Source organism: Lolium perenne, chromosome 1, assembly GCF_019359855.2.
Source record: "Lolium perenne isolate Kyuss_39 chromosome 1, Kyuss_2.0, whole genome shotgun sequence".
Classification (NCBI taxonomy): domain Eukaryota; kingdom Viridiplantae; phylum Streptophyta; class Magnoliopsida; order Poales; family Poaceae; genus Lolium; species Lolium perenne.
The window spans coordinates 21914097-21941339 of NC_067244.2; the positions used below are offsets into that span (position 1 = coordinate 21914097).

Sequence of the window (27243 nt, forward strand, 5' to 3'; positions counted from 1 at the left end):
ACGCATAGAAGATCGGGGAGTGGATACACTAGTAGAAAAAGAGGCTTCCGTCCACTCCCATTAGTCCCGAAAATGTTCGAACCGCGACTAAAGGGGGCTTTAATCGTGGTTTGGGAGGCAACCCGCGACTAATGCTCCATCCAAGACGAAAGGGTACCCACCAACCGCGACTAAAAGGGCGATGGAGGGATGCGGCCGGCGGAAAACCTTTAGTCGCGGTTGGGGAAAATGATAGAAAATGATAGAAAATTCAGAAAAAAATTGTTTTCAAATTCTTGTTTGTTATGCAACCTACTATTCGGAGAAATTAAGAAATTCGAATTTTAACTTTTTTTTGCAAAAAAAGTTAAAAAAATGGTAAAACCGCAATAACTTTTGCATACGACGTCGGAAAAAAACGTATAATATATCAAAAAAATTCTCGGAAAAATTTACATCCGAATTCACCCGGGTTTACCCGGTTAGCCAATTTTTAGATTCTCAAAATTGCAAATGGAAATACAAAAGCAGGAAGATTTTAGTTTTTGCAATTATGGATTTTATATTTTTTAAATTTTTCAAAAAAATAAAATTAATAATTGCATCCAGCATAAAGATTATTAATACTTATACCCAATTTTTAGATTTTCAAATTTTTAGGTTTTAGGTTTGGCAAAAAAATATTTAAAAAATTAAAAAAATTAAAAATAATAAAAATTAAAAAATTAATGTTCATTTATTTATTCACGATTATTATTACATCATTATTTTTGTTTATGAAAAAAATATTTGAAATTCAAACAATAAAAAAATATAAACATCGACCAACATGTTAATATGATTGATATGATACTATTATGACATACATGTACGCGTAGCACTTGGATGCGGGACGGAATGGAACTCGGAAGTTAAGCGTGCTAGAGGTGGAGTAGTGGGAGGATGGGTGACCGAGCGGGAAGTTTGACCACGAGTAAGTAATTTGACTAGAGATAAGTGTAGTTAGAGATAGAGACTAAGCTATGCAAATAACTGAAATAATAGAAATTCTGAAAAAATAGAAAAAAAACGGAGTGAAAAAAAATTGGAAACCCAAATGAATTAATTTTTTTTTAACGAAATAGCCTTTAGTCCCGGCTAGGGACACCAACCGCGACTAAAGGTCCTTCGCCCAGGCGCACGCTAGCCGCCCACGTGGACGGACCTTTAGTCGCGGTTGAACCGCGACTAAAGGGGGGGCCTTTAGTCGCGCTTAATTGGTCGCGGTTGCGCAACCGCGACTAATGGCAGTTGCGAACCGCGACTAAAGGCTATTTTTCTACCAGTGATAGCATGACCTTTTACCGAACCTGAGGATTGTGTCATCCAAAAACTGTACTTCCTCCGGTTCATATTAATTGACTACATTATGGATATATCTAGACACATTTTAGTTCTAGATACATCCATATTGAAGTCAAGTAACGGAGGGAGTAGAAGAAAGTATTGCGCCCCAGACACCCACGCTTTAGGCGACGACTAACCTAGACACCAATGGTCAACATGGGACTCCACGAGCAACGTGGACAACACCTCAAGAAGGGGATGATGTCGTAGCACCATCGTTGCCTAAACCAGAAACTGAGTCTAGGTTTTCCCGCGTTGCTCAAGAGGAGACATGATGGAGGGGTCTAGACAACGCACTTCAAAAAGGCGACGGCGCCCGCACGTGCCGCCCTCGTTTTGCATCAACACTTAGATTTCCCCCAACCATTCCATCCGCCCCACATGCAACTATGGGCCAACCGCTGGCCATCACCAACGAGGGGATGCAGCTAATGCCGTCGAGGGAGTTGCCGACCACCTTGAGCTTCACCCGGATAGCACAAGGACGATGTCGGCCTTCCTTCACATCCCCGATCTGTGAGGTGAGCAACATAGCACATGCATCGGGCCGCCCACCCCAGGATAGGGCTGAGCCCCAAAGAAGCTGCCAAAGCGACCTGAGCTCTGGCCGGACCCAGATCGATCAGGCCCGCCGGAGACCCATCCGCCCCCACGCACGACACCGCCGGTAGCCCCCCACACCATGCGTCTGCTACACCACCGCACCACCTCCCCTCCATCGCGACAACCCTTGCGAGTGGCCCAGACTGGAGGTCGTATGCCGCATCAGCGGCCGCAATTCCGCACCAGGAGCCACACCTGCACGACACTCGCTGTCGAGAGCTATCACCTAGCCTTCCCGGCCGCACCGCCGCAGCCCCACCCTGCACGGCTGCCAGAAGCCCATCCCCGCAAAAAGACAAGCGCTCGGGGGTGCAAGCTCCACTCCCTCCATCTTCGACGTTCGGGTGCGCTGTCGCCACCGGCGCTAGCAGTGAGAGCGCGGCCAGGAGAGCAAGGTGGCGGCAGGTCGTTAGTGTTTGTTGGGCGGCGCCTCCGAAGTTGCTCGCACGAGCGACCCGAGAAGCGTTTTGTTCCTATATTTACCGCACTTCTACTAGTAGTGGAGGAAAAGAGGGGAAGATCTATGGTTCCTCAAGGCCTGGAGTTCGTGAGTCCACCGCATGGTGATGTTTTCCCCAGATACCAATCTCCCGTTAGATAGACTAGCAAAAGTGCATGTGCGTTGCACCGGGAGAGGAACACGAACGATGCCGAACCGGCGAAGTGGATCTTGTGGGCGGCGGCAGTAGATTCTGGTCGGATATACATCTCTAGCGCTTAGTCCCCCGAAGTCTTTGCTTGCCGCTGACGCATCGCCAACGGAGATCGAGGGAAAACAACGATGAGTGGAGATCTGACCAATTTATCGGATATCCCCGAAGGGACGATCTGACCGATTTATGTAGGAGTAGAACTTTGTAAATCCGTGGGCCTGTGCGTTGCTACTACAGATAGACCAAATGTTAAGCCAATATAATTAAGTAAAACAAATATACTTGTTATTAAGAGCGAATATGTCCTTGAGTTAGTACTGGTTGATATTTATCGAGCCTCACCTACCAACCAGCGCCTCCCCACCGTCCACCTCGGGGACCCACCGACATCTATTTTGCCACAACAATTATATTTATATTTTAATGAACTAATCTCAAACTTAATTCAAAGACGGCAGCTTCTCTTTACCTGTTATATTGCCTGGTGTTGAATAATTTTCCCATGAGACCTTTTTCTCTTCTCCATCTCTGAACTCTTAAAATTGATTTAATTTCACAATTAGTGTTCAGCGCGTTTTGTAGCCAACTTTAATACTTTATCATGTGCAACTTGTATTTCTTCCGACCACACAAAAGACAGGCTCTACCGAGCCATGTCGCCTCCATTGCTCACTTTGCATGATTTTTCGGCAGACGATTTTAGTTAGACCCCTTGTTTAGCTTGTGGCCCATTGATACGAAGCAGACCCACCGGCCTAGGAGTGATCAGCGACCTTACAAGAAACCCAGCAACGACTGAACCGTTTTTTACTTAAGCGGTGGTAGGGTTTGTAATATACGTGTCAACTATTTTTCCTCCATCGTCCACAAGCGCATGGCTCCCCTATGTTCCTATTCACCGTCCTTCGGATCCGGCTCCTTTTCTTGCTCAACGATGACGCCCTTTCATCCCTCTACATTTTTCTCTGAGGTGCTTCCTTTCTCTCGCATTTATGCTGGTGCTTTCTTTTATTGCGGCCCGAGTATGCTGTCATTGAAGAAGAAAATATTAAGTAGGACGGGAATTTGGTGCACATGGGTGCCAGTGCTCCCTCCACTTTCAATTTTATTGAAAATTTTAAAATCTCACCTTTTATGTTTTCAAAAATTGTGGCATTAAATATGTAGATAGATATGTTCATGAGAAGTGTATGCAAAAAAATCCCGGTAAAAAATACTTTAAATTTTGGGAAATAACAAAAAAAACAAATTTCTGACAGAAGGATACACTATTTTAATACTAATTTAATTCCATTAACTGTCAGAAATTTGTCTTTTTTATATTGTTCAAAATACAAAGTACTTTTTAACGGGACGTTTTTGCATACACCCCAGCCGTATATATCTATCTATATATTTAATGTCATAATTTTTTGAGACTTAGAAATGTGAGATTTTAAAATGGAAAATGCTTTGTATCAGGCGGAGGCACGCACCGCTCGCGACCTCCGAACGCGTGGCCATTAGATCGATCGATCGTGTGCTGTCCCACGCCGCGTGGGTCTGGATAGAAACGACACCGCAGCCGCAGGAGGCCCACCAAACACATCCGCTCCCAACCTCTCCCATCCACTCCTTCCTCCTGCTCGTTCTTGCTCAATATCCACGCCGGCGCCGCCTGCCCAACCACCATGCCGGCGCCGCGCCTCCCTGATCTTGATCGCCGGCGCCGCACCTCCCTGATCTCGACCGCCGACGCCGCCTGCATCTCCTCCTCTCTCACTTCTACCCAACACCTCTCCCCATCAGCGGATCGCGAACGCCCTTGATCCACTGCAAGCGCTCACCTCCAGCCGCTGGTGAAGGTACTCGCTAGCGCTCCTCCAGCGTCACCGACCCGCCGGAGCACCTCCTTGTCATCCCTCCACGAGCCGCATATAATCCTAGTTGTTGCTGCTACAGGAGGGCAGATCTACTTCGACCTTACATGGGCGCTGCTGCGACGAGCGGGGACGGCGGTGAGCCAGGGACCGATGCGGCAAGCGGCATCGCCGGAGCTGCAACCGACGGACGTCCAAGCTGCAATGGTTCATCTCTGTAGCTACATAGCTATACTGACGGTGCTGCAAGCGGGTGCCAACGTCACCGGGAGCTGCAAGTAGCAACGGCGGGGCTTCAAATGTGCTCCATCGGAGCTTCAATGGTGCTCCGTCGGAGCTTCAAAGGTGCTCCGTCGGGGCTTCAAAGGTACTCCTTCAGAGCTTCAAAGATGTGTCATCGGAGCTTCAAAGGTGCGTCGTCGGAGCTTCAAAGGTGCGTTGTTGGTGCTGCAAGCGGCGAACGTTGTCTTTGTCAGCGCCGGCTCAGTGCTGCAAGCCCGGCGTGGGGCGCCGTCGCGGTGATGTAGGCCCGCCGACGTCGGCGCCACCTAGGTACTGCAAGGTTGCCATCGCCCCCGCTGGTGGTGCTGCAAGTCGCCAATGCTGCAGGAGGGGCGGGGGTGCTGCCAGCCGGAGTCGAGGCTTTGCCGGCGAGGTCCCTCGCCGGACTTCGTTCGTGTGTCGGGAGGAAGGTGTGGCCGGTAAGCGCCCACGGCGTGTGGAAAGTTGTTTCGTTTTTCTTTTATATTTTTAGTGTGGAGGAGGGAGATAGATGCACATGGGGTGATGGTCCCGGTGGACACGTGTCGCCAGGGGAAGGCGGAGGTTCCAGAGGAATAATCCTCCGAAGGATTTTCAGCACGGTCTTTTTAAAATTTTCAAAAATCTAAAAGTGAGGAGAGCACTGGTACCCATGTGCCCGGGGCATATGCCTCCAACCAAACTGTGCGTGTGCGCAAGGTTTGCTGCTTCTTCGGACCAACTCTCGCCACATCCTTTCCATCAGCAAGCCCATAATCCATCCCGATTTGCTGCTCTTTGGAGCAACTCTCGCCACATCCTTTCCGTCCCGTCCAGCAAGCATTAATTCATCCCGATTTGCTGCTACTTTTTAATTTCCGACTCACCTTGTGACAAGGCAATTTGCAGACGTATATAAATCGGTGGTACTTGGTGCAAGAACGCAAGGTGGGACTAAAACGTGAGTCTAATTCGTACGAATAGAACCTAGCTTGCAAATCAACGGAGTAAATTGTACAGGAGGTGCAAGGTTCTGGGCCGGTGCGTGAAGTGGGCCTTATTTTTGTGGTTCACTCTCCATCCGTTTTTTCCCTCTGAATAGAAGAAGGCGATCAGATCTAACTTAGATCGGGCAGGCTTTACGTTCAGCGATCGAAACCGTTTCTTACGGATATAAATTTTTCGAACTGTTTACTTATGGGTGGCAGAGCGGGTAGTATTTATGTTTGTGGGAGGGCAAAACGGTCAAAAAAACGTTGACGAACCTTTTTGGCAGAAACCTTAACTCTTTTATTATTAGGTATAGATAGACTCCTGATGCAGGTTTGTGCATGCTAGCATTGAAAATCTAATGGAGCCAGATATCTCAAACTGAAAGGCAAATCTGGATAGATAAAATTGTATGAGTCCGTGCAATTACTCTCGACGTTACTTACACGGAGACTGATGCTGGTGAAAATTGGGATCGTACTACTAATAAGGGATGCTATAAAAAAAAACTTGCCAAAGTAACGAATATGCAAAAAGGACATGCAAGGTACGACTGAAAAAAGCAAGATCCATACTAGAGATGAGCAAACCAGCAATTAATGTTAGCATGTCTAAACAAAAGGTCAGTTAATTTGTCTAGTCAACCATCTCTATCCAATGTGAAACTTGCATTCCACTCACATGGGTACTTGTTCAAAGGGGAGTGTGAAACCGTTCGATGTAATGAAGAGATCCATGTAATAAAAGAGAACTAGGGTTCAAACAGCACCCATATTGGATTGTGAGGGTATATACAATAGTGATATCATAGAAGTCTCGCATAGGATAAACACCGAGGTAGAATAAAGAAAAAGTTGAAAAAATGATTGTCTTCTGTTAATTAATAGATGATCTCTTAGAAATAATTTCTCACATCACATATTTATGGTTGTGTAGTTACAAGAAATAAGACTAAAAGTTCCTAAAAAACCAATTGTATATAGTGTTTTGTTGTTATATCTAAACTAGGATATATGCCCTTGCGTTACGACGGGACAACACTAAATTTAGACAAAGGGGATTTACAAAGTTTTGAAACTTGGGGTGTATGAAAGCACGAGCCTTACATAAATTGATATTGCTTTAAATAAATATAATAATTGTAATTGGCAATATGAACAATTAATATCATAACATATCATCTCTGATTCCAATAACCATTCCCAAACAATACATTATTTGCCTTCCATCTCCGCAGATTTTTCCTAGGCACAATTTTTTTGTGTGAATAGAACACTAGCATCAAAAGAAACAATGAATAGTACAAAGCAGCCCAAGAAAAACAAAATTTGCAACGAGATCCTTTAGAAGCCATTCATCTTCAACCTCCCGACAGTGTCGACAGGCCGCTGTCGCTCCTCACTGAGTCGGCCTGACGTTGTTGGTTACGAACAGGAAGTCCGAACGAACGGTTCGAAAAGATCACATTCGTCCCAGAGACGAAGAAAGGATGAACTACCGATGAAGCTCCTTGACGATCCGTAGATCCCCACAGCCAGATGAAATTCTCGAAGACCACACACCACACCCACAAGCTTCTTGATGTCGCCGTCGAGATGTGGTTGAAGCTGGAGAAACATTATTGCACAAGACGCCGCCACCACCACCTTAGCGCCGCCCCTACAAACAAAAACCCTAATGAAGCAAAACGAAGCCTCCAAGACTGGAAAAAGTGCTCTCCCGCCGACGAGAGCCATTATCCGCTGCACCTCCATGGCCCAAAGGCTATAGAGGCAGCCAGATCGGAAGCGGCCGTCGGCAGGAGGCATAAGAACCTGAATCGCCTGAACAGGAGCGAAGGGGTATGTTAGCTCTAGACACACGTTCACAAGTAGAGATTCATGTAAACATCAGCTCAAGCTCTAGAGCTTAGCGTTTCCTGGCCACTCTGAGTGGACTAAAACCAAAATAGGATTAGTGACATTTAAGGTTCAGAAGTGCCTCTTGCAAATCAGAAAGAGAGAGAAAGACTTGCCCCAATCCACTACCATATTTGCTGCAAAGATGGGGAAAAGGACACAAACGCACGAGGCCGACTTCATTTGATTGCGCTGCTAACATCCAACTGAAGTGCTGGAGCTGCCCCTCACGTGATAAAGAATGAACGGGTGCTCGAGCTGCTCCGTCTTTCCTTTCTCATCTTTTCTCCACTCGATTGGAAAATTTACTGAGTCTAGCAGCCGCGCTCGAATGCCCCAGCTGGTGCGCCCGCATGCATATATACTCCCGCCCGGCAGACGTAAGATTGGGTTTCTTGGAACGGAACACCATAAAACGAGGAAATCCTCTGAATGGAGGTCTAAAATTTGGAATGAAATACTTGGATCAAACCAAATACTGTCTCAAACTTGCAGTTCAAGATGGAATAATTTTTTATCTGCAAGTTGAGATTTTTTTTTGGACGGTCTATCGCTCCATATATCATCCAAGAGACTTACCTCGATCTTCTCCTCCACCCGCGGGGAAACCCTCCTTCCTGCGGTGCTCCCCAGGGAGCCGCCGGGGGCCCAAATCCCCGTCGGCTCCTTCCCCTCCCTCCCTCGAGCTCCCGCCTACCGCTGCCGTCGGTGTGGGCCGCAGTGGCGGCAGCCCCTTGGAACCTAAGGTGCTGGGAGTGGGGGATTGCGGCGGCTGACCTTGAACATGCGGCTGGGGCGGCGTCTAAGGGATGGCCATGGGGCAGCGTCTAAGGGATCCCTTGTAAAAATACAATGTACTGAAACGCCCGCAAGTTTTCAGACGCACTCTTTTCCTTTCAGGGCACCGAGTGGGGCTGAAAGGTTTTTAATAAGGCGGGCTCGCGGTGCTGCAATATAGTAAAAGATATGGTGATATACATCTTTCTTCATCGACAGGCTCGGGGGCTCATAACCCATGGCAACAAAATATATATATATATTCTCGCAAAATAGTAAATTCATCGAGACGAAAAAATATGCTTGAGCTCCGGCCAAAGGCTCGGGGGCTTTACAAGATAGATTATACTTTACAATATAGACAACTTCATCGTCAAGAAGAATTCGACACAAAAAATATATATGACTTCCCGCAATATAGTACAACTCAGTTGATACCTAATATATTATCTATGGTTAAACCTTTGTTATTTGCAGCAGTTGTCGTATGTTCAGCATAGCTCCCTCTTACAAAGAACTCAGAGTCCATCCGAAGAAGTTCGTCCATCATTTCTTCGGCGACAGGAGTTACCATATCGTTGATTTTGTCGATGTTCCTTTTTCGCTTCGACTGCTTGGCTAGACACTTGGCGACAATCTTCGTCAGATCTAATTTCCGGTAGCAGATCTGTATCATAATCATGGCGAATCTTGCCCCAGCAGACAGTTGAGCTCGCACAAAATTATGGATTCGAGGGGCATCCTGAAAATTTTCCATCAGAGCAGGAAGAGTGTCCGGTATTTCGGTCTGAGGAAACATGGTACTACAAACTAAAGACAAGGTTCTTGTACGGAAATCAAGGAACTCACGAACTTGACAAGCGCGGTCCTGAAATCTGACAATTTGTCGGGTGCGTTCTGGAATGGCCCAGAACAGAGAACCATGGTCAAGTGAAAGATTAACCAGGAGATTTGTCCTTGTGTCTACCCTTTGGTCTTCGGCAGCAGTGTCTATAAAGGAACCTATTTGGCGACAGCACAAGAATTTCAAAGGAGGAAACAACGAAAAAACAGAAGAAGTTTTGGTTTGCAAAGCATACCTGACATATCCGAACTTTCTTCATTCATCAACTCGAGCATAAAATTCTCTCGGGTGGTAGCCTTTGCAGCTTCAGAAACGGCGGCTTCTTTGGCAGCTATGGCTTCTTGAGCCTGCTGCAGTGCAACTTTTCCCCTCTCGGATGATTTTCGATATTGATCCATTATTATAAGTGTTTGCTTCTTCATATACTGAAGTTGCTGACGAAGCTCCTCCAAGTCTTGTGCTGAACCCTTACTCGAAGAATCTTCAACAAACTCATTATCAACAGGCGTTTTCTTCGAGTGGGAGGAAGCAGGAAAAACATCGGAGGGACAAGGAGTTGAAGTGTAGTTATCAAATATCAACTGAAAATAAAAGTTTCGACATCAATCATCAAGCAAAATAGATTTCCATTGATTCTCAAAATATTTACAAGGTATTACATAAGGAGGACACCCTATCGAACTACTGAGATAGGTGTCGCCAAAGCTATTCTGGCGACATCATCAAAAGAAAAGAGAAAACAAAGGAAAGACAGGGTGGTCTACTTGACCTCCGGCTTTGACGAGCTGGGAGCAGGAGTTGGCTTGCAGCCAAGGAAGGCAAGGATCGGCTTTGAGTTGGGCTTGGCAGCCTTAATCAAAGATTGCCAATTCTTCGTCTCCATCTCCTTTATCTCGCCAACTTTAGCCCAGTCGACGTCATGTTGGCTGTCAGCAACCAGAGCAATGGTGCCCTTGACGCCAATCTTCAGGCCTCCTTGGAGAAGTTCAAGCCCAAGATCTTCTTGAGAGTTGAAGCACTTGGCGAGAGTTGTGAAAATCTTGGGCTCTTCTTTCTTCGGGAAGAAATAAGGAAAAAGACGCGACAGACCTACACTGGCTTCAGCAAGGCCTTCGCGTGCTTCCTCTCCATGAAATTCAAGAAGGGAAAGCTCGTCAAGCAGCTGATCGCGCAGGGATAAATTTGACAACCCGAAGAAGTAGCAGAGGTTTGAGGGCTTACTGACAAAACGTTGACTTTGCGATTGCAAGCGACTAAGGATTTCAGCTTCATGAACAGCTTGCTCGGATATGTTGTCGCTCAAGGAAGTTTCCGCGTCATGAAGTCTTTGTCGAAGATCTTCGACAGCGGCAGCATCTGCTTCAGCCTTCTTAGCATTTGCTTCATCCTTTTTACGAGCCTTTACACTTTGCTCCAATTTACGAGCAAGTGAATCAGCATGCTTGTTGGCTTCCACAAGGTTTTCTGACAAAATAGTCGACAGCAATCAAAGTCACGATAGGAAATGGTGGAGAGGTTATTTACCAGAAGAAGTAGCAAAATAGTACCTTCGGCCTTTTTAGCATGGTCACGGTACCCGAGAAATTGGGTACCGAGACGGATGAATTCCTTCATCAAAGGCTGACAAAAGAAAAAGATAAATACGCATCAATAAGGTAAAAATTTCGACAGCACAAAGTAAAATGGAAGCGAAAAACAAAAAAAAAGAGTCGACAACATCGAAAAAATTCGGCACAGAAGAGAAGAAGTGACCAACTTACGTCATCCAAAGGAGGAGTCGTGGAGCTACCAAGTAGTAAGGCAGGCTATTTGGCCGACTCGACCCTAGCCCTCTTTGGCGAAGGGGCACGGGGGCTTGCAGGAGGAGTTGGGTGCTCGAGGTTTTGCTGAGGAGGCGAAATTTCGTCTCCATCAGGCTGAGCTTCAGAGATAATTAAAGTACGCGACGTACTCGTTCGAGCAGTCGCATCAATAGGTTGATCTTAATCCTCGTCACCGCTGCAATAAAATGGCGACAATTTAAGAATCAACATAGACTAAAACATCGAGAGCAAAACAACAAAGAGCAATAGGGAACTTACGAGCTGACAAGAGCATCCTCGTAAGGATTGAAAGCTGTCTTCCTTTCAGAAGGACCAGCTTCTTCGGCTTTGGAGGCGCCGGAATCGGCGATTTCATCCCTTTTCCTCTTGTTCCTTGGAGAAACAGCGGAAGGAAGGGAGCGTGTCGAGGCAGTGGCCTCAGACTCGGCTTCTTTTTCAGAGGAAGCCGCGGATTTTTGAGAACCCACGACTTCACTCTCAGGGCGCGAAGTACCCTGGTTGTCATTAGCGACAACGGTACGTTCTTCGACTTCTCCACCAGGAAGAGGAGAAAGAGAAGCTAGAACAGGATGGTTCTGCGAAAAACAAGGAGTGTCGACAAAAAGTTATGCAAAAGACGCCAGCAAGATAGTAGTCAACAAATACTAAAAACTCGAGAAGACAATATAGTAGTCAAGAGGAAAAATTACCTCGGGAAGGGGATTGGCGCCACTATATGGCGTAATGCGGCAAGAGGATGGAATAGTATCTTTCTTGCTGAGCGACGAGATTCTTCGGATCAGTTTCTCCAAATCCTTCACAGGAAGATCTTTAGAGAGCCTGTCGACGTCTTCTTCACCAGCGTACATCTAAAGGGGATTCTAGCGAGCTTGGAGAAGCTGCACTCTAATCCTAAGGAAATAGGCTGTGATCTGAATACCCGACAGTTCCTTGCCACGGATGTTCTGGAACTCATGGATGCGAGTCATCAGCGCCTCTGTCGCCAATTTCTCATCTTCCGTGGCTTCAACATCCCAGGAACGACGGCGAAGGATTTTGGCTCCTCCGTCGAAAGGAGCGATATTGTTCTCCACTGAGTCGGAGCTCTCTTCGTGCACATAGAGCCATCTCTTGCGCCACCCTTGGACGGAGTCGGGGAATTTGACGTCGAAGTACTCGACGTCAGAACGAACACAGATAACAACACCGCCGATGTTATAGGCGACGTTGTGGGAGCCATTACGGCGGAGGCAGAAGATGCGCTTCCATAGAGCCCAATTAGGTTGGACTCCGAGGAAGCATTCACAAAGTGTGATAAAAATTGACACGTGAAGGATGGAATTGGGCGTCAGCTGATGCAGCTGAAGCCCATAGACAAAGAGAAGACCTCGAAGAAACTCGTGGATAGGAGGAGAAAGACCGCGGATGAGATGGTCAACGAAACTGACCCGGTATTCAATTGGAGGCGATGGATAGCTTTCCTCCTTGGGGAAGCGCAGCGCGTTTTCCTTCTTCGTGAACCCAAGCTTCTTCAGCAGGTTCATATCCTGGTTGGAGATCTTGGATCTCTCCCACTCCAGATCTTCAGCGGCCATCTTTGACTCGGGAGTGCTATGCCTGGTGAGCCGCGCGCGTGGTGGCATCAATGGGAGTGGAGGAGAAAGGTGCGAGCGTGGTTGAGCACAAGAGGCAATGGGAGCAGTGGAGGATTTTTGCAGAGGAGAAGTAGAGGTGCGGCGCGAGCGAAAGTGTACAAGGAGGAAGACGATGACCTTAAGTAGAGGTGCGGTGAATCGACGCACCGTTGGATGAAGAAATTGTGAGGTAGATGGTGTACACGTGGACAAGGGGTAAAAAAGTAATTTCACTAAGAAGAGAAAGAACAGGCGCTACAGTGCGTGCGCCAGGAAAAGTGGAGGACGTGTGTCCCCCACTTGCATGACGTGTCAACTTGATGAGCAATTTGGGCCCGCAAGGCAGAGAGAGCAGTTCTCGCGTTTTCCCGATACAGTGATCGTGGCTATCGTCAGCAATGATGTCACCTTGGCAACAGAAAAATTCGGCTATACAGCTTCATAAATAACGGCGACAACAGAAGATTGTTGGTTATTTCGAGAGCCTTTGGTCAAATACAAGTTTTTGATCAAATGCTCGGGGGCTACTTTGGAACAATGAAAAACTCGAGAATGACAAAATAGAAATGGCGAGAGCCTATGATCAAATACAAATATTTGCTGATAGATATGAAAACTTCGAGAAAGAAGGAAAATATAGCAACGTAAGGCGTTGAGCCTACACCCAAGCACAAGTCCTTGGTTGTAGCCTCGGGGGCTACTCCCATCGGGAACGCTGTTCCCTTGCCCGATGAAATTATAAAAAAGAGAGAAAGAAGAAGGAAAAGTGAGTAACTCGAAATATGCTCCCATCGGGAGGGCAATATAAGTCATCCGTTGACTCAATAAAATGTGCTATTCCAACAGCCGAAAAAGCACTCGACAATATATTCTCAGAGTGCCAAAGTTGTGAACAATCTCTGAATGCCGCAAAACTTTGCAAAGGTAAGACCCCAGATCCGTTCTGAGTGGCGTGGTGCCGTCTCTGACGTCGGTTTGCTACTTTTTTCCGTATCAACAGATACGAAGAAAAATCCTAACGAACGCGTTAGGTACCCGATAAAATATGACTGGGACTCGACAGAATGGTAAGACCTTAAGTGACACATGTCGAAGTTTACACCAATATCCCGAGATCATGTCCAGGGACGTGATCTTGAAGTAGGTTTTTGCGGATTGCCACTAGAGCAGTTAACTAGTACCTGATCCGTCAGATGAACTAGCCCCAACTACCATTATCCCTGTACAATATATAATTACGTATCCAAATATATGCGATAAAATTCGGCAAAGTTATTGAATAAATATAAAGCTGGAGATTTTCCCTCATTCTGTGATTCAAGCAAAATCTCGGGGGCTACTGACATAGGCATCCCCAATGGGCCTGCCGAAGATGGTACCCGGGGTTTACTAAAGGCCCACGACTCGAAGGATAAGAAGAATCGGAAGTCCAAGTTACTGTTAAGGAAAGCTAGAATTGTATTAGGAAATAATACTTGTAATCTTGCGGGATGAGTTGGAAACCCTCCCGGACTCTGTAACTTGTGTATTACGAATCCCTCGGCTCTGCCTCCTATATAAGGGGGAGTCGAGGGACAAAGAAAGCATCGATTCATTGTCTCACAAACCCTACTTTTCATATCGTCGAGCACTTTTCGGCTGAAACCTTCGAGATCTACTTGCCCTCTACTTCCGACTAAAACCCTAGTCTACAACCTGTAGGCATTGATAAGTTAATCCCTTGTCAGCGATCGGGGCGGCGTTCCCCGGCTAGGCGACGGTTGTCTCTCATAGTGGTGGAGGCATGCCGCGGGCCTAGGTCTCCCGCCTAGGCCTGCTGTCTTGTGGAGGTGCGGTGGGGAGTGGGGCAGCACTGCTGGTGGTGGGGTGCGGTGGCGGCCGGCATGTGATGCCCCGGAACAGGTACCATGAGGATTCCAGCGATCCCGCCGAAATCCGCACGATATCGATTCAGAGGCGCCCTCCGACATAACATGCGTGACGAATCACACACGTGATGCCAGAGGAATTAACACGAACGGTAACATTACAACAGGATTACAATAGAGCCTACAAGAACAGATATATTACAACAATGACTTCAACGAGTCAAGATACAAATATACAATATCAAAGATCCAAATCATACAGAAGATCAAATATATCCGAGTACGGACAAGATACAAATTGGACTAAGAGTTCTGAAGATAACCAGTGGCATCCATAACTCTGCCCAGGCCAAGCTAGAAGGGTAACCTTGCTAACGTCATTTTTCATCGCACCGATCTTCATACCTGCCCGGTTATGTCCCAAAGCAGCAATAAGTACGGGTTCGTACTTAACAAGACTTCAAGACATATAGCATTCGTCAACCAGTCGTCCTTTGTACTTGAGGCACGTAGGGGACATAGAAGACGCAAGAGAAACGTCATAGGCAATATGATGGGGTTAAGCGGCAGCGCGCAAGCACTAAATACCTATAGATACACTCTCAACTTACAGGTGCTAGAATAGATAAGAGAGTGCACTAACAGTTCTATACTCTGCAAACATAACCCAGCCGATGTGTTTCCCCTTCGCTAAGGAAGAAGTAGTAACAAGGGCACTCACACGGTTGACAAGTTTTATTAGGTAACAGTTGTACTGATGCTAATTTACTACGCAAGTTATTATCAATTTATTAGCAGCAACATAAAGATGTAATTTGTTCTATGATCAAGCTATACAATTCCAAGTCGTCCATAACCGCGAGCACGGATTATCGATAAGATGTACACCTTGCAGGGGTTGCCCAAATGTAACCATACGCATGCTCGAACCCACGTAGCAAGTGCGGAGTCTCACAACAAGACCGTTCCCAGTTCAACAAGAAAGTCTAGGGGGCACCCGACTAAGCTTCCCGTGACGAAGTTCGGCTGTACTCCGTGACAAACTCAAGGTTTGCGTTAATGGCTAAGCGTGCAAACCACACGCTTCGCTAAACGTTCCGCGGGGTACAGTACAGAATATAAACACCTCAAGACAGCAGAATGTAAACACCAGAAGGCAACAGTAAGTAAAGCATGGCATACATGGTATAGGAAAATAAAACCAAGGTTGTGGCCCCTTTTCAACTGAATTGAGAAAAGGTAATGGGTGAGGGGGGTCCCGATAAACATCCCCACGTACGGGTAGAGCGCTCAATCTCGAAACAGATAACAAGAACTCGGGTCCTAGGGGACATTAGCGAGACAAAGATCTGATGCTTTCGCAGAAGGACTCAGAGATGGCACTGCTTACAATTTTAGTTGTTAACAATTAAGTAGGACATGATTATCTCTGACAACTAAAGTAGCATGTGATAACCTCCCAACAGATAACTCGATAAGATAACAATAATAGTAACAAGATATAAACGGCACTAGCATGCACTATGACTCGCAAGGCAGACCCGATAAACCAAACAACAGCTGTAGGAGGGTGATGGAGGCAGTATGGACTGCTCGAGGTGACAGGTGGATAGGACACGTGACATGATCGCAACTCAAGGCTAGCATAAGAGAGAAGGCAAATTAAAATAGGTGAGCGACTCCTGTAGAGGCGGGAGTTTAGGAAATGCTTGCATATTTAAGATTGTCGAAGATCAGCTGAAGATCTTGTCGTACCCGCAACACCACTTCGCGATCCTATCTGGGAAGAAGCAAATGCTACAACACACAATGGATGCAAATCTTACAACTACGGAAGAAGAACCGCATGATGAAGATATGATATGCATGGCATGGCAGGAATGGTGCAATGCAACTTATCCAATTTAAGTGGGATCGAAACCCGGACAACAAATTAGGGTTAGAGTGGCATTTCTACCGACAATATTGAAGGTTTATTAACATGGTAGAGACATGGCATGGTGAGCTACTTCAATATTAAACAGAGTGAGAAAATCCTAGGTGGATATCTGAAATACTCCGCATGTATGTGAGGTGGATATGCGAAACTACCAACACGCGACATGATTTAAGATGAAAATAGTTGTAGGGATGTCATATTCATGTTCAGCACATTTTTATGATCAATTTTCATGTATAACACTTTTCATTTCGAATTACCAATTAAAAATTATTAGCAGATTAGTGTTTAGTTATTTAAAAATAGACAAACAAGTTTTATTTAATTGGGAAAGGACCCGAAAACAAAGTTTGACCGGGGGAAAGACCTCGGGTTGATTTGAGAAAGATGCAGGGGGTTTTCTTGTAAATGGATAGAAGCAAGGACTGCGGGTTCAGCTTTGAAACATGACAGGGGGCTAAGAGCAAAAGAAACAGATCTGGATCTGGGGAACGTTTCTCACCGGGATGGAATGTAGATGGAGTCGCTGACGGGTGGGTCCCAGCCGATGACTTGGACGCTAAGCTGGCGAAGGAGAAAGATGTGCGGAAGGTGTTTGACGGGGTGCGTGTCTGCGCAGGCAGGCGGTGACCACCGCGAGGATGGCAAGGGGTGTGCGGACGATGCCGTGGGTTCTAGGAAGCGCGCGGTTGGGCGTGAAGCTTGCCTCGTCGGCGCGGACCAAGGGAGGCAGCGCGGTGAGGAGGGAAGCACCAGGGCATCGTCGGGACGAGCATCTGCGGAGGTGGCGGTCAGCACAACGTCAACCGAGGGAGAGAGGAAGCAACGGGGACGGAGAGGATGTCCAGGAGGTCGAGGAGATTACCCTAAAGCTCGAGGTGAAGTCAGAACGGACGGAAGGGGACCACGGTGGCCGGAATCAATGAAAGACGCCGGTGGCCGGAGGTGAAGATGGTGATTTTGCCATTGACTAGGGAAGCGCGGGGTCGATTCTTTGCAGGGGAGAACGAAGACGAGGACGGCCCGTCTTCTGGTGGTCTTGTTGTCGCACGGGGTGGCCTGATTCGTCGGCGACGGGAAGCGATGCGGCGGTGTTTTTCGGTGTCGCAGAGAGGGAAAGAAGAGGGGAAAGAGGCAACGACGTTAGGGAGGGAGAGGAGAGTAGGGTTGGTGGCTAGGGTTTCGAGTGAGGCTTTAAGGGAGAGGGGAAGGGAGCAAGTGGGAGCCAGAGGTGGTGTGGTGGTGGACAGCGATGGGAGGCTCAAGCACCTCTCGTGCTCCTCTCGGCTGTCGCTGTCGAGGACGAAGTGGAAAAGTGATGGAGGGGACTGAAGGGGTACGGGCTGGAAGAGTAGATGGGCTAGAGAGAGGAGGCGATGGGCCAGGGGTTGGGCTGCCAGGGGGAAAGAGAAAGGGAAGGAAGATGGGCTGGGGAAGAGAGAGAGAGCCCAGGAAAAGAGGGTGGCTTTCTATTTAGTTTTATTTTGAAATATGTGTTTGTAGAAAGAGAAGTTGAAAATAATTCAAACAAGATTTAAGTTCTGAATACAGAGGTGGGGAGAGAGAAAACAACATAGTTAAAGTATTTATTTTTGTTTTTAGGTTTTGTTAAATGAAAAGGAAGATGAGGGTTTTATATAAACCATATGAGAGGGGAAAACAAGGTAGCTAGGGTTTATAAAATAATTTTATTTCGTGAAACCATGGATGATATGATGCATGATGTCATGATGATGCACAAAAGAAAAACACAAACAAATCTAATAGGGGTGCTACCCTGGGCCGTTACACGACGGCTAGGGCAGCGACGACCCTCGATGGTTGTTGCCGGCGATGGCCTCGGTGCTTTTGGCTGGCGGCGGTGCGGCCAGGGCCCAATTTGGGCCCAGATGGGCTTGGCGGGCTGCGGTCTCGCGACCATCGAGGGTTGTTGTGCGGCCTACTGGCTCCCGCTCGCATCCAAGGGTTGTTTCTTCTGCAGGTTTTCTGGTGAGACAAGCGAGGATGGCCTGTTGCGTGGGGGCTCAGCCTGAATAGTGGCGGCGGTCCTAGGGTTCCTTGCGCGCCATGACGAAGATCTTCCTGATGCATGTCCTACTAGATTTGGCTGGAGTGCCATTTTCGGAAGGCTCCACAAACAAATGTAATAGTGCACCTTATGCCTGTAGTTTGTTGGATCAGGTGGTATTCGGTCGTGCTCACCCATGATTTTATTCCGACCGTTTTATCTGGAGGGAGCGGTGCAAAGCTCTGTTCTATGTTGCCATCAGATACCATTCTGTTCCGTGGTGAAATGAGAGGCAGAAAATATCACAAAGGCCGAATTGGAGGATTAGCAATGGAGGATTGAGTCTCTGTGATGTTGAGGGACTTTCTTAGTGTTCTGGATGCACAACAGCTGTATGCACGTGAGGGCGATAGCATGGGTGAAGTTCAGAGTCTTACCTTTTAAGGTGAAAATCCAAGGTCTAGCCTTAATTGGTTATGCGTGGAAATGACCTTGTTGAAGATATTATTTTGAGAGCAGAGACTATCTTCATTGTGAAAACCTAAGACCTTTTGATCGGGCGATGACGGAGCTTGTGCACTGTTCTCTTCTTGGAGACGTCGCTTTTGGAGTATCTGGAGTTTAGGTGTTGTCTTGATGGTGAATGTATTGTTGCTGCTGGCACTAGCGTGACTTCTTATTTCTTAGTATTCTTTTTTTGATTATATGTATCCGTACTACCATTAGAGTATTGCGTCGTTGGAGATACTGGATGTATTGGTATCTCTCGATATTAATATATTCCTTTTATCAAATAAAAAAATTGAGATTTTATTTTAAAAAAAAATAGTGTAATATTTCTTTTAGGTAGAAGGATTGAGATGTCCGGCTTTAAATCAACGAAGCCAACAACCAGCTAAGGTGTACACAAGGCCGAACATGGTGCAACAATCTCATACACCGAGGACGAAATTGTAGAGATCTGAAATTAAAGGATGCATATAGTGAACAAAAGTAGTGGTCACCAGATATTGCGGAGAGCGGGAGACTTGCATACGTTTAGAAATGGGGAGGAGGAAATACACAGGCCGGAATACATACTAGGGCGCTTAAGGAACGCTTATTGACATAATCTGTTTTGGAGGGAAGATGAGCCGACTAATAAGATAAGAACAGTGGCGGAGGCTGCCCCACGGTGTGACATCCTCCACGGGAGAAGGAAATCGTGCCTTCTTGCCCGGTAAAAAAAAAAAAAAGTGGCACGGCAGCCGCGAGGTTGATCGAGCACTGGATTAGATCGGGCCGGACGGTTTAGGTTGGCTCTGGGCGACCTCTGCGTTTTTGGGTACGGTGGATAACACTTCATGACTTAACTTGACCACTTGTTATTTGCAAAAAAAATTAATTTCAGGATTATACATGTTTCCTATCTACGTTCTCTACTTCATCCACTATATATGTTAACATTTTGGGGTGACAACTCACCTCATTTCCATTACATTATCCATACTTCGGCAGATAACTTTCAGGGAGGTCTTGGCTGGAACCAGCGTTTTCAAATTCTTACAGGAATTTGTCATGGTTTGCGTTATCTCCACAGCGACGAAGTGCACATTATTCATGGAGATATCAAGCCAGACAATATATTGCTAGATGAGAACCTCAAGCCAAAAATAAGTGACTTTGGTTTGTCCAGTTTCTTTCCTGGAAGCTCAATTTCACGTTTTACCAACGAGCTAAGGGGAACTAGGTGAGCTAACCTCTGCACAGTTTTGATTCGTTTCTGCGGGGATTAGGTCTTGCCTAACCAAAATACGGTACAGATTGTCAGCTAAATGCCTTTGGTCTAACGCATGTATATATTGCCATGTAGAGGATACATAGCGCCAGAGTTCATTGATAAAGGTATTTTGTCATTTAAGGCTGATATATTCAGCTTGGGTGTTACGATTATGAACTTATTGATTGGACAGAGATGGGACAGGGAACAAAGTTTTGAGCAAGTAAGAAGAACCTTTCAAACTACATTTGGATCAAAGGGTCGCTATTAATTTACTGGATGTACCATGTGCTAACTCCCAAAGATAGGGAATGCCTCTGAGCCTTGCGACTCATATTTTGGTGTAAATTTGTGCAGGTACTTAGAAATTTGAAGAAAAGATTGGTAAAAGATGGAGTGTTCTCATTATGGGAAAACAATTACCAGCAAATTAGAACATGTCTGGAAATTGGGTATAACTGTGTTGACATGGACTACCGTAAAAGGCCTACTGCAGTGGAAATTATCCACCGACTTGAGGAAACTGAAAGTCCAGACTATTCTGGTAGCAGCGGCCCACCAACCCTTTGGCAGGTACGGCAACCCGATCGCATGAAAAGATTGTACGGAGTATTTGTTCTTTATGTACCTTTATGCTGTAGATAACTTATAATCGATATATTTATACTATACCCCTTTATCGAAAAACATTATACTACATCCCGAGTGTAGTTACATCTACGTGTATTTCACACAATCTAGGTAGTTGTATTTATCATACCGAAAAGTATGTACATGTAATATCAAGGAATGAAAATCAGGATTTTCTGGGTCTAGTACAATTTTGGAAGTATATATACTAATCTAGAGGTAATATGTCTTTTTTACGTATACTCCATTTTTACATATAAATATGAATGTATTTTAGATATATAGTGCAAACTATCGGTTTTATTTGCATTTTTTCACCAAACTTTGTTTGACTTATCTTAGATATTGTGTAGGAATATACTCAAATCGAAAAAATATTTACATATACTTTTGTACGGTTGTATATATTAGATATGAGTGTAGCTATACCCAGAAATAGGAAATATTTATCCTACTGCATGATAATTTTTTACTTCTTAAACATTTTAAAATGTGTTTTCCGTATTCGGTAAGCTAAAACATTGCCTCCTTTTACCGAGGTTTTACATCCTTACACCATAGTAGTGGAGGAGGCATTTTGGCTCATATAAGCATTTGCATCCATTATGCAAAATAATTAAAAAAAATGTTAAAAAAAATTCTGACATAAAATTTATGGTGTACATTTTCATATTTTATGTTCGTACACAAGTTTTCGTAAAAAAACAACATTTTATGTTGCATGTATAAAAAAGAAAAAAGTTCATGTACGTAGTTGTGTTGTACTATCAAAATTTGTGTTTTTTTATAGGAGACATAAAAAAAATTCCGGAAAGTTGTGTACGAACATAAAATGTCTAGGTGTACATGCAAAATTTTATTTCAAAATTTTTTGACACTTCAAAATATATTTTCACACACAGGGTTCATATGTTGCTATGAGACAAAGTGGATTTTCCCATAGTAGTGTCTTCCATTATTTCTAACTTGGAAGGATCTCGCGGCCCACGTATGAGCGATATTGAATGCATAGACTTTGTTCTAACAGTACTCAACTTAAATGTTTAACTGTGCCTTGTTAATCTATAAGAGTGTTCAACAAGAAAAAGGTACTTTTTTTATAAAAGCAAGAAGGTACATTGTTGATGGTTGATTTCATGTTTAGTTGTTTATAACGTCATCAATTTTGTTAGCTCCTCAGTGGAGTCAGGTAAGCGGACTATTATCAGCTAAGTAGAATTTTACTTCAGAGTTCATAAGACGGTAAATCTAAGTAGATGACTACAGTATATTATCATCTGTATGTACACATTTTTTCTGCATTGAAATATGTACCTACATTTAAACTTGTATAATCTCTATGTAGGCAAAATATCGCCAATTTGACAATTTTCACATAGGAAATAGTTCTGAATCACATGCTAAATAATAATCAAAAATAAAATATGAAACATTCTCATGAGAAATTATAAATAGTAGAAAATCAAGAAATTATCTAGATCTACAAAACTCAGGAACTCCAACCAAATTTGTAGTGCAATATAAATAAAGAATTACCATTCTTGTACCGTTGAGAAAATATTTTTTGAAAGTTAACATCGAGGAATAACCTCCGGTTAAAAAATTACCAAAAGACAATAATCGTCGAAATTACCGTTGGATACTTTCTTTAGGCGAATTAGAGTTGGCATGAAGTTTTTTGTCAAAGAATTGCTATGAAAAAATGACCGTTCACGCACTGGGGAGGAAATATGTCGCGAAAATGCCCTAAAAAATTATGCATAGGTTAATTATTGTTAGATAATAATAATCGCTAGAATTACTGTTGGAGAATTACCGTAGGTGGATTCATTTGAGGATGAAGTTTTTTGAAAAATAACTACTTTGAAAAAATTACTGGTCGTGCATCGTTGAAGAATACTATCACGAAATTGATGCCAAAAGTTTACGCACGATTGAAAACTTTCTATTAGATAGCTACCTAGGGAAGCTACTGTCTAAGTTGAAGAATTCACTTACAAATTATGGTCAAAAAAATTGCCAAAGATGAGGATTTCAACAAATAAAGTAATGTCGGAAAATATTAAATCATTGTAAAACTTATTGAAACAAATATGTCAAAAAATGTAAAAAAAAATAGGGACCCAGGACACTGTTCATGCATGGCCACTGTTCATCAGCGCGGGAAAAGGAAAAAAATTACCATGCATGTATCATGGAGGAAGTGTTGCGAAAATGCCCTAGAAAATTTACGCACCATTTAATCAATACTCTCTCCTTCGTCTCTAGATATAAGCCATATAGTTTTTTGCACGGAAATTAAGGAACATACTTTTAGGAAAAATTACACCAGCTTTGGACGGCATTATCCTTGAACAATTAACATGAGAAAATAGAGATGCTTGCATAAGATAAGAAAACTTAATCAAATCCTAAAATAAGTTGGTCAAACAAGTGGTGGAACACAATGAATCCTATATTCCAGATTTTTTTCTCAAAAAACTATAAAGCTTATATCTAGAAACGAAGAGAATATTAGATAACAATCGTTAGAATTACTGTTGGATTATTATTTTTGGTGAATTCAGTTGAGGACGAACTTTTTTCTTGAAGAATTACTTTCAAAAAATTCTGATAGTGCAGGATTTGTTAATACTATTGCGAAACATACGCTGAAGATTTACGCACCGTTGAAAACTTACTATTAGATAGGTACCATAGGGAAACTACTGTTTGTGTTGGAAAGTTTCACTAACAAATTAATAATAATAGTTTTTTGGCAAATCTGAGAATTTCAATCGATAAATTATGTACTGTCGGGAATTATGCATCACTTGAAAAATTACTAAAAAATCTGTAAAAAATGTAAAAAAAAATATATGCAGCCCTAGGTTCATGCACAGATATTGTTCATCCGTGTATGAGTAACGCCTGAGGGGCTGTGGTGAGAACAAAAGCTGTTCGGCTTTTATATATAAGAAATAGTACCACCTCTGTTCATAAAATGATGTCTTACATTTATCTAAATTTTGATGTATCTAATACTAGAAAAAATAGATGTTCTATTAAAATTAAATAAGAAAATACATCAGAGACAAAGACATAGTGTAGGATAGAGAAAGTAACAAACTATTGGGCGTGAAGCAATCGTCTCCACCAAGTGTTAATTCTTCTGTCTCTTCTAATCTTCTTTATATTAATTGTCAAGTTGACAAGAAACTTACTACTCTAATCCCACCGGCATACATCGCAAAGATCCTTACATGTTGTTGATTTATATATAAACAGTCAGGAGATGAGGAATCCAACTTATCAGACACGGATACTATTGAGCAAGAGCCAGAGCCAGACTCAACACACTGGTGGAAAAAGGGGCTTTGGTCGTGGTTCGCAACTGCCATTAGTCGAGCGACAGCCGAGTATCCTCCAAGTATCGAGTCACTCGCCGACACAGACATAAGTGGGGAAACAAGCACCCAAGAACATGATAAACTAGACACGATAAGCAAGTTGCCGACATCGGCGGACCTGTCTAAGCTAACATTCCTAAAGGAAATTACAGATAAATTTTCTTACAAACGAATTGTGGGGAAGGACGGTATGTACAGACCAGGTTCTCACAAGGTATTTGTTTATAAGGTACGCATGATTCTATCTTCACCTCGACGGAGCCTAAGATGCACTGTTTTGCTTTGCTTGTGTAATCATCGTTTTAAGGGTTTGGTTTCTTCTTTGGTACACCTCCTTTTCCAAAAGTTAAACACATCAAAGACTGAGATCGCTCTGTATCTTTCATAATTAAGCTTATGAAGAGGTACGAAACGATCCTAACCCTTGTTGTGTTTTAGTTCGGGGAAGCTTGAGTTTACATATGAATTGTATGTATATAACTCATACCAAGCATGTATACATATATTTGAACAGGGTGATGTCCCAGGCCAAAAAATGGTAGCTGTGAAAAGGCTTATTGGAGTAGAAATTCCCGTTAATAAGTTCAAGATGGAAGCAGAACAGTTCAAGAGTCTGGATCACAAGAATATAGTAAAGGTTGTCAGCTACTGCCACGACGAATCTAGAAAACAGAGACTGGTAGAGTTCAAAGGTCAAGAAAAACTAGTGGTCTTTGATGGTCACGAACAACTGCTCTGCTATGAATATATGCTCAACGGAAGCCTTCACGACTATCTTGTCGGTATGATACCGATCACCAGTAATATATCTCTGGACAACCGTTTTTTGTGTGAAAGGGTCCACTAATTTATTACTATCGTTCTTCCTAATTATAAGACGTTTTGGGACGTTGTAGGGTGTGTCAGCAAAACATCTTATAATTAGGGATGGTCGGATGGAAGGAGTAATAATTATCAAGTATAAATAATCTCAAATGTAGTAAAAGTTACACTGAAAGGGAGCATCAACTTTCAATATGAATCATATACCGTTCCAATAAATAAGTCCTATATTATTTTTGAAAAATCAAACCATGTAGAGTTTGACTAAATTTTTACTAAAAATTATTAACATGCAAAATAGAAAATCAATATAGTTAGATACATCATGTAATATATTTTCACATGATACCTATAGAGTATCATAGACTCATAGTAGATGATATATTTCTCTACAAGTTTGGTTGAACTTTCCTTAGCTTGACTTTTGAAAAAAAACATTATTCATTAAAACGGAGGAAGTATGATATAGTAGTTTGTCAGACCAGATGTGATATTTATATATATAATCTCGTACTGCATGCAAAAGTAGTAGGAAAATGATCAATTTTTTAGTTTGCTAACCTAGCTCCGTAATTCATTCTGTTACTTGCTGTTTATTAGGTCAAGGATCTCGTAAACTTGATTGGCAGATGCGCTACAAATTGATCAAAGGAACTTGCAAAGGCTTACGGTACCTCCACCAGGACCATGGAAATGGTCCAATTGTTCATTTGAATCTATGCCCGTCAAATGTATTGCTGGACGAAAACAACGCACCATGCATCACGGGTTTCGATTTTTCCAAACTCATTGGTGAGAAGGAGAACAGATCCATTGCAGTTAAGAAGGATGGACAAATGTATGTATTGTATGCTATCAGTGCAGCCGGTTTCATGATTAGCTCTAGAATTTTCTCATCACGCATGCTTATGTGTTGCGGCCGATCGATCTAGCTACTCTATGGGTCGTAACATGGTTTTAATTAAACTCATATGTTCATATATGCATCTCCGTGCTCTATTTTGCAGATCTTACCTGCCACCGGACTTCTTCCACTTTAGGGGTACTGACTTCAAATATCTAGCTACGGTAGATGTATACAGCTTGGGTCTTATGATCCTAGAGATCACAACACGGCAAGAGATCAAAGGCAAACACGAAATGCTTATCAAGAGTGTAAGATAATCTGCTGATCCCTTTGATCATGAGATACTTTTGTTGGTTCAGTGGAAATAGCAATAATTTTCTGCCTTTATCTCATTATTAAATATTTATGTACTAGTGATTTATCTTTATATCTTTGATCTAATATATTCTTCAGATAGAGGAAAACTGGAGCGAAGAGTCGCAACTACAATCACTGTACCCCTCACTAGAATATGAGCATCTGTGGCAAGTAAAACTCTGCATTGACATTGGCCTACTATGTGTAAAGCCAATGCCTAAAGAGAGACCTACAACTAGGAAGATCCTAACTTGGCTCAACGAAGGGAAGATACCGGTCCCAGTTGCAAGAGCAGGTGCAGGAGGAGTGCCCATACCTCCAGTCCGTACAAATATCACCCAAGCCGATGACCGCATCAAAGGTATTTCAATTCTGCAACTTTCGAGTGTGAATTCCTTCTTTTAAATGCAAAGATTATTTTGGATATAATTATTTTATTGGTTTGGACCCAAAAGCAAAGGCCAATCTTAGAGAGCTCACGCTCACTCTGGGTTGGGCCTCTACTATATATCCAACTTGCTCAGCACAAAAGTGCTCGCAGAAATAATGAAACAACACACTTACGTTCAGAGGCCGGATTTATAAATATTGTATACCGTCTTGATAGGAATGTTTGTGTTTACTAAAAGCATCCCGTATAAAAAAAACAAAGTATCTACTTTTCCACTACAACTCAACGCCATAGTATTACGATGTCATTTAACACATTCAGAATTACGAGTTAATATTTTTAGTCTAACCACTAGATGTAAAAGCGTTAAGTATAATGAAATTCTCCTACGGAATAAAAATAATTAAAATTATTCTAATTTAGTATAACTCGTAAATCCAAGCTTACATCAGCAGAGCATGCTTGAGTATGCTTAATTAGGCGATCCTTTCCATCCAGTAAATCAACATAGTACAGTCGACGATACTTTGTCAAGACCATCATACACATCACAACCAGCATGCCATGT

At 43.6% G+C, this 27243-nt stretch overlaps 1 protein-coding gene across 2 annotated transcripts in view; it reads left to right on the forward strand.

The window, feature by feature from the left end:
• Window positions 1–27243, forward strand: part of LOC127344130 (uncharacterized) — a 38070-nt gene that overhangs the window by 4759 nt on the left and 6068 nt on the right. For both annotated transcript variants that reach the window (XM_051370347.2, XM_051370365.2), the window contains exons 4-11: window positions 19978–20209; window positions 20333–20462; window positions 20597–20812; window positions 24137–24487; window positions 24773–25040; window positions 25681–25918; window positions 26088–26235; window positions 26381–26645. In XM_051370347.2, the coding sequence (XP_051226307.1) occupies window positions 19978–20209; window positions 20333–20462; window positions 20597–20812; window positions 24137–24487; window positions 24773–25040; window positions 25681–25918; window positions 26088–26235; window positions 26381–26645 (1848 nt within the window). The remainder of the gene's footprint in view (window positions 1–19977; window positions 20210–20332; window positions 20463–20596; window positions 20813–24136; window positions 24488–24772; window positions 25041–25680; window positions 25919–26087; window positions 26236–26380; window positions 26646–27243) is intronic.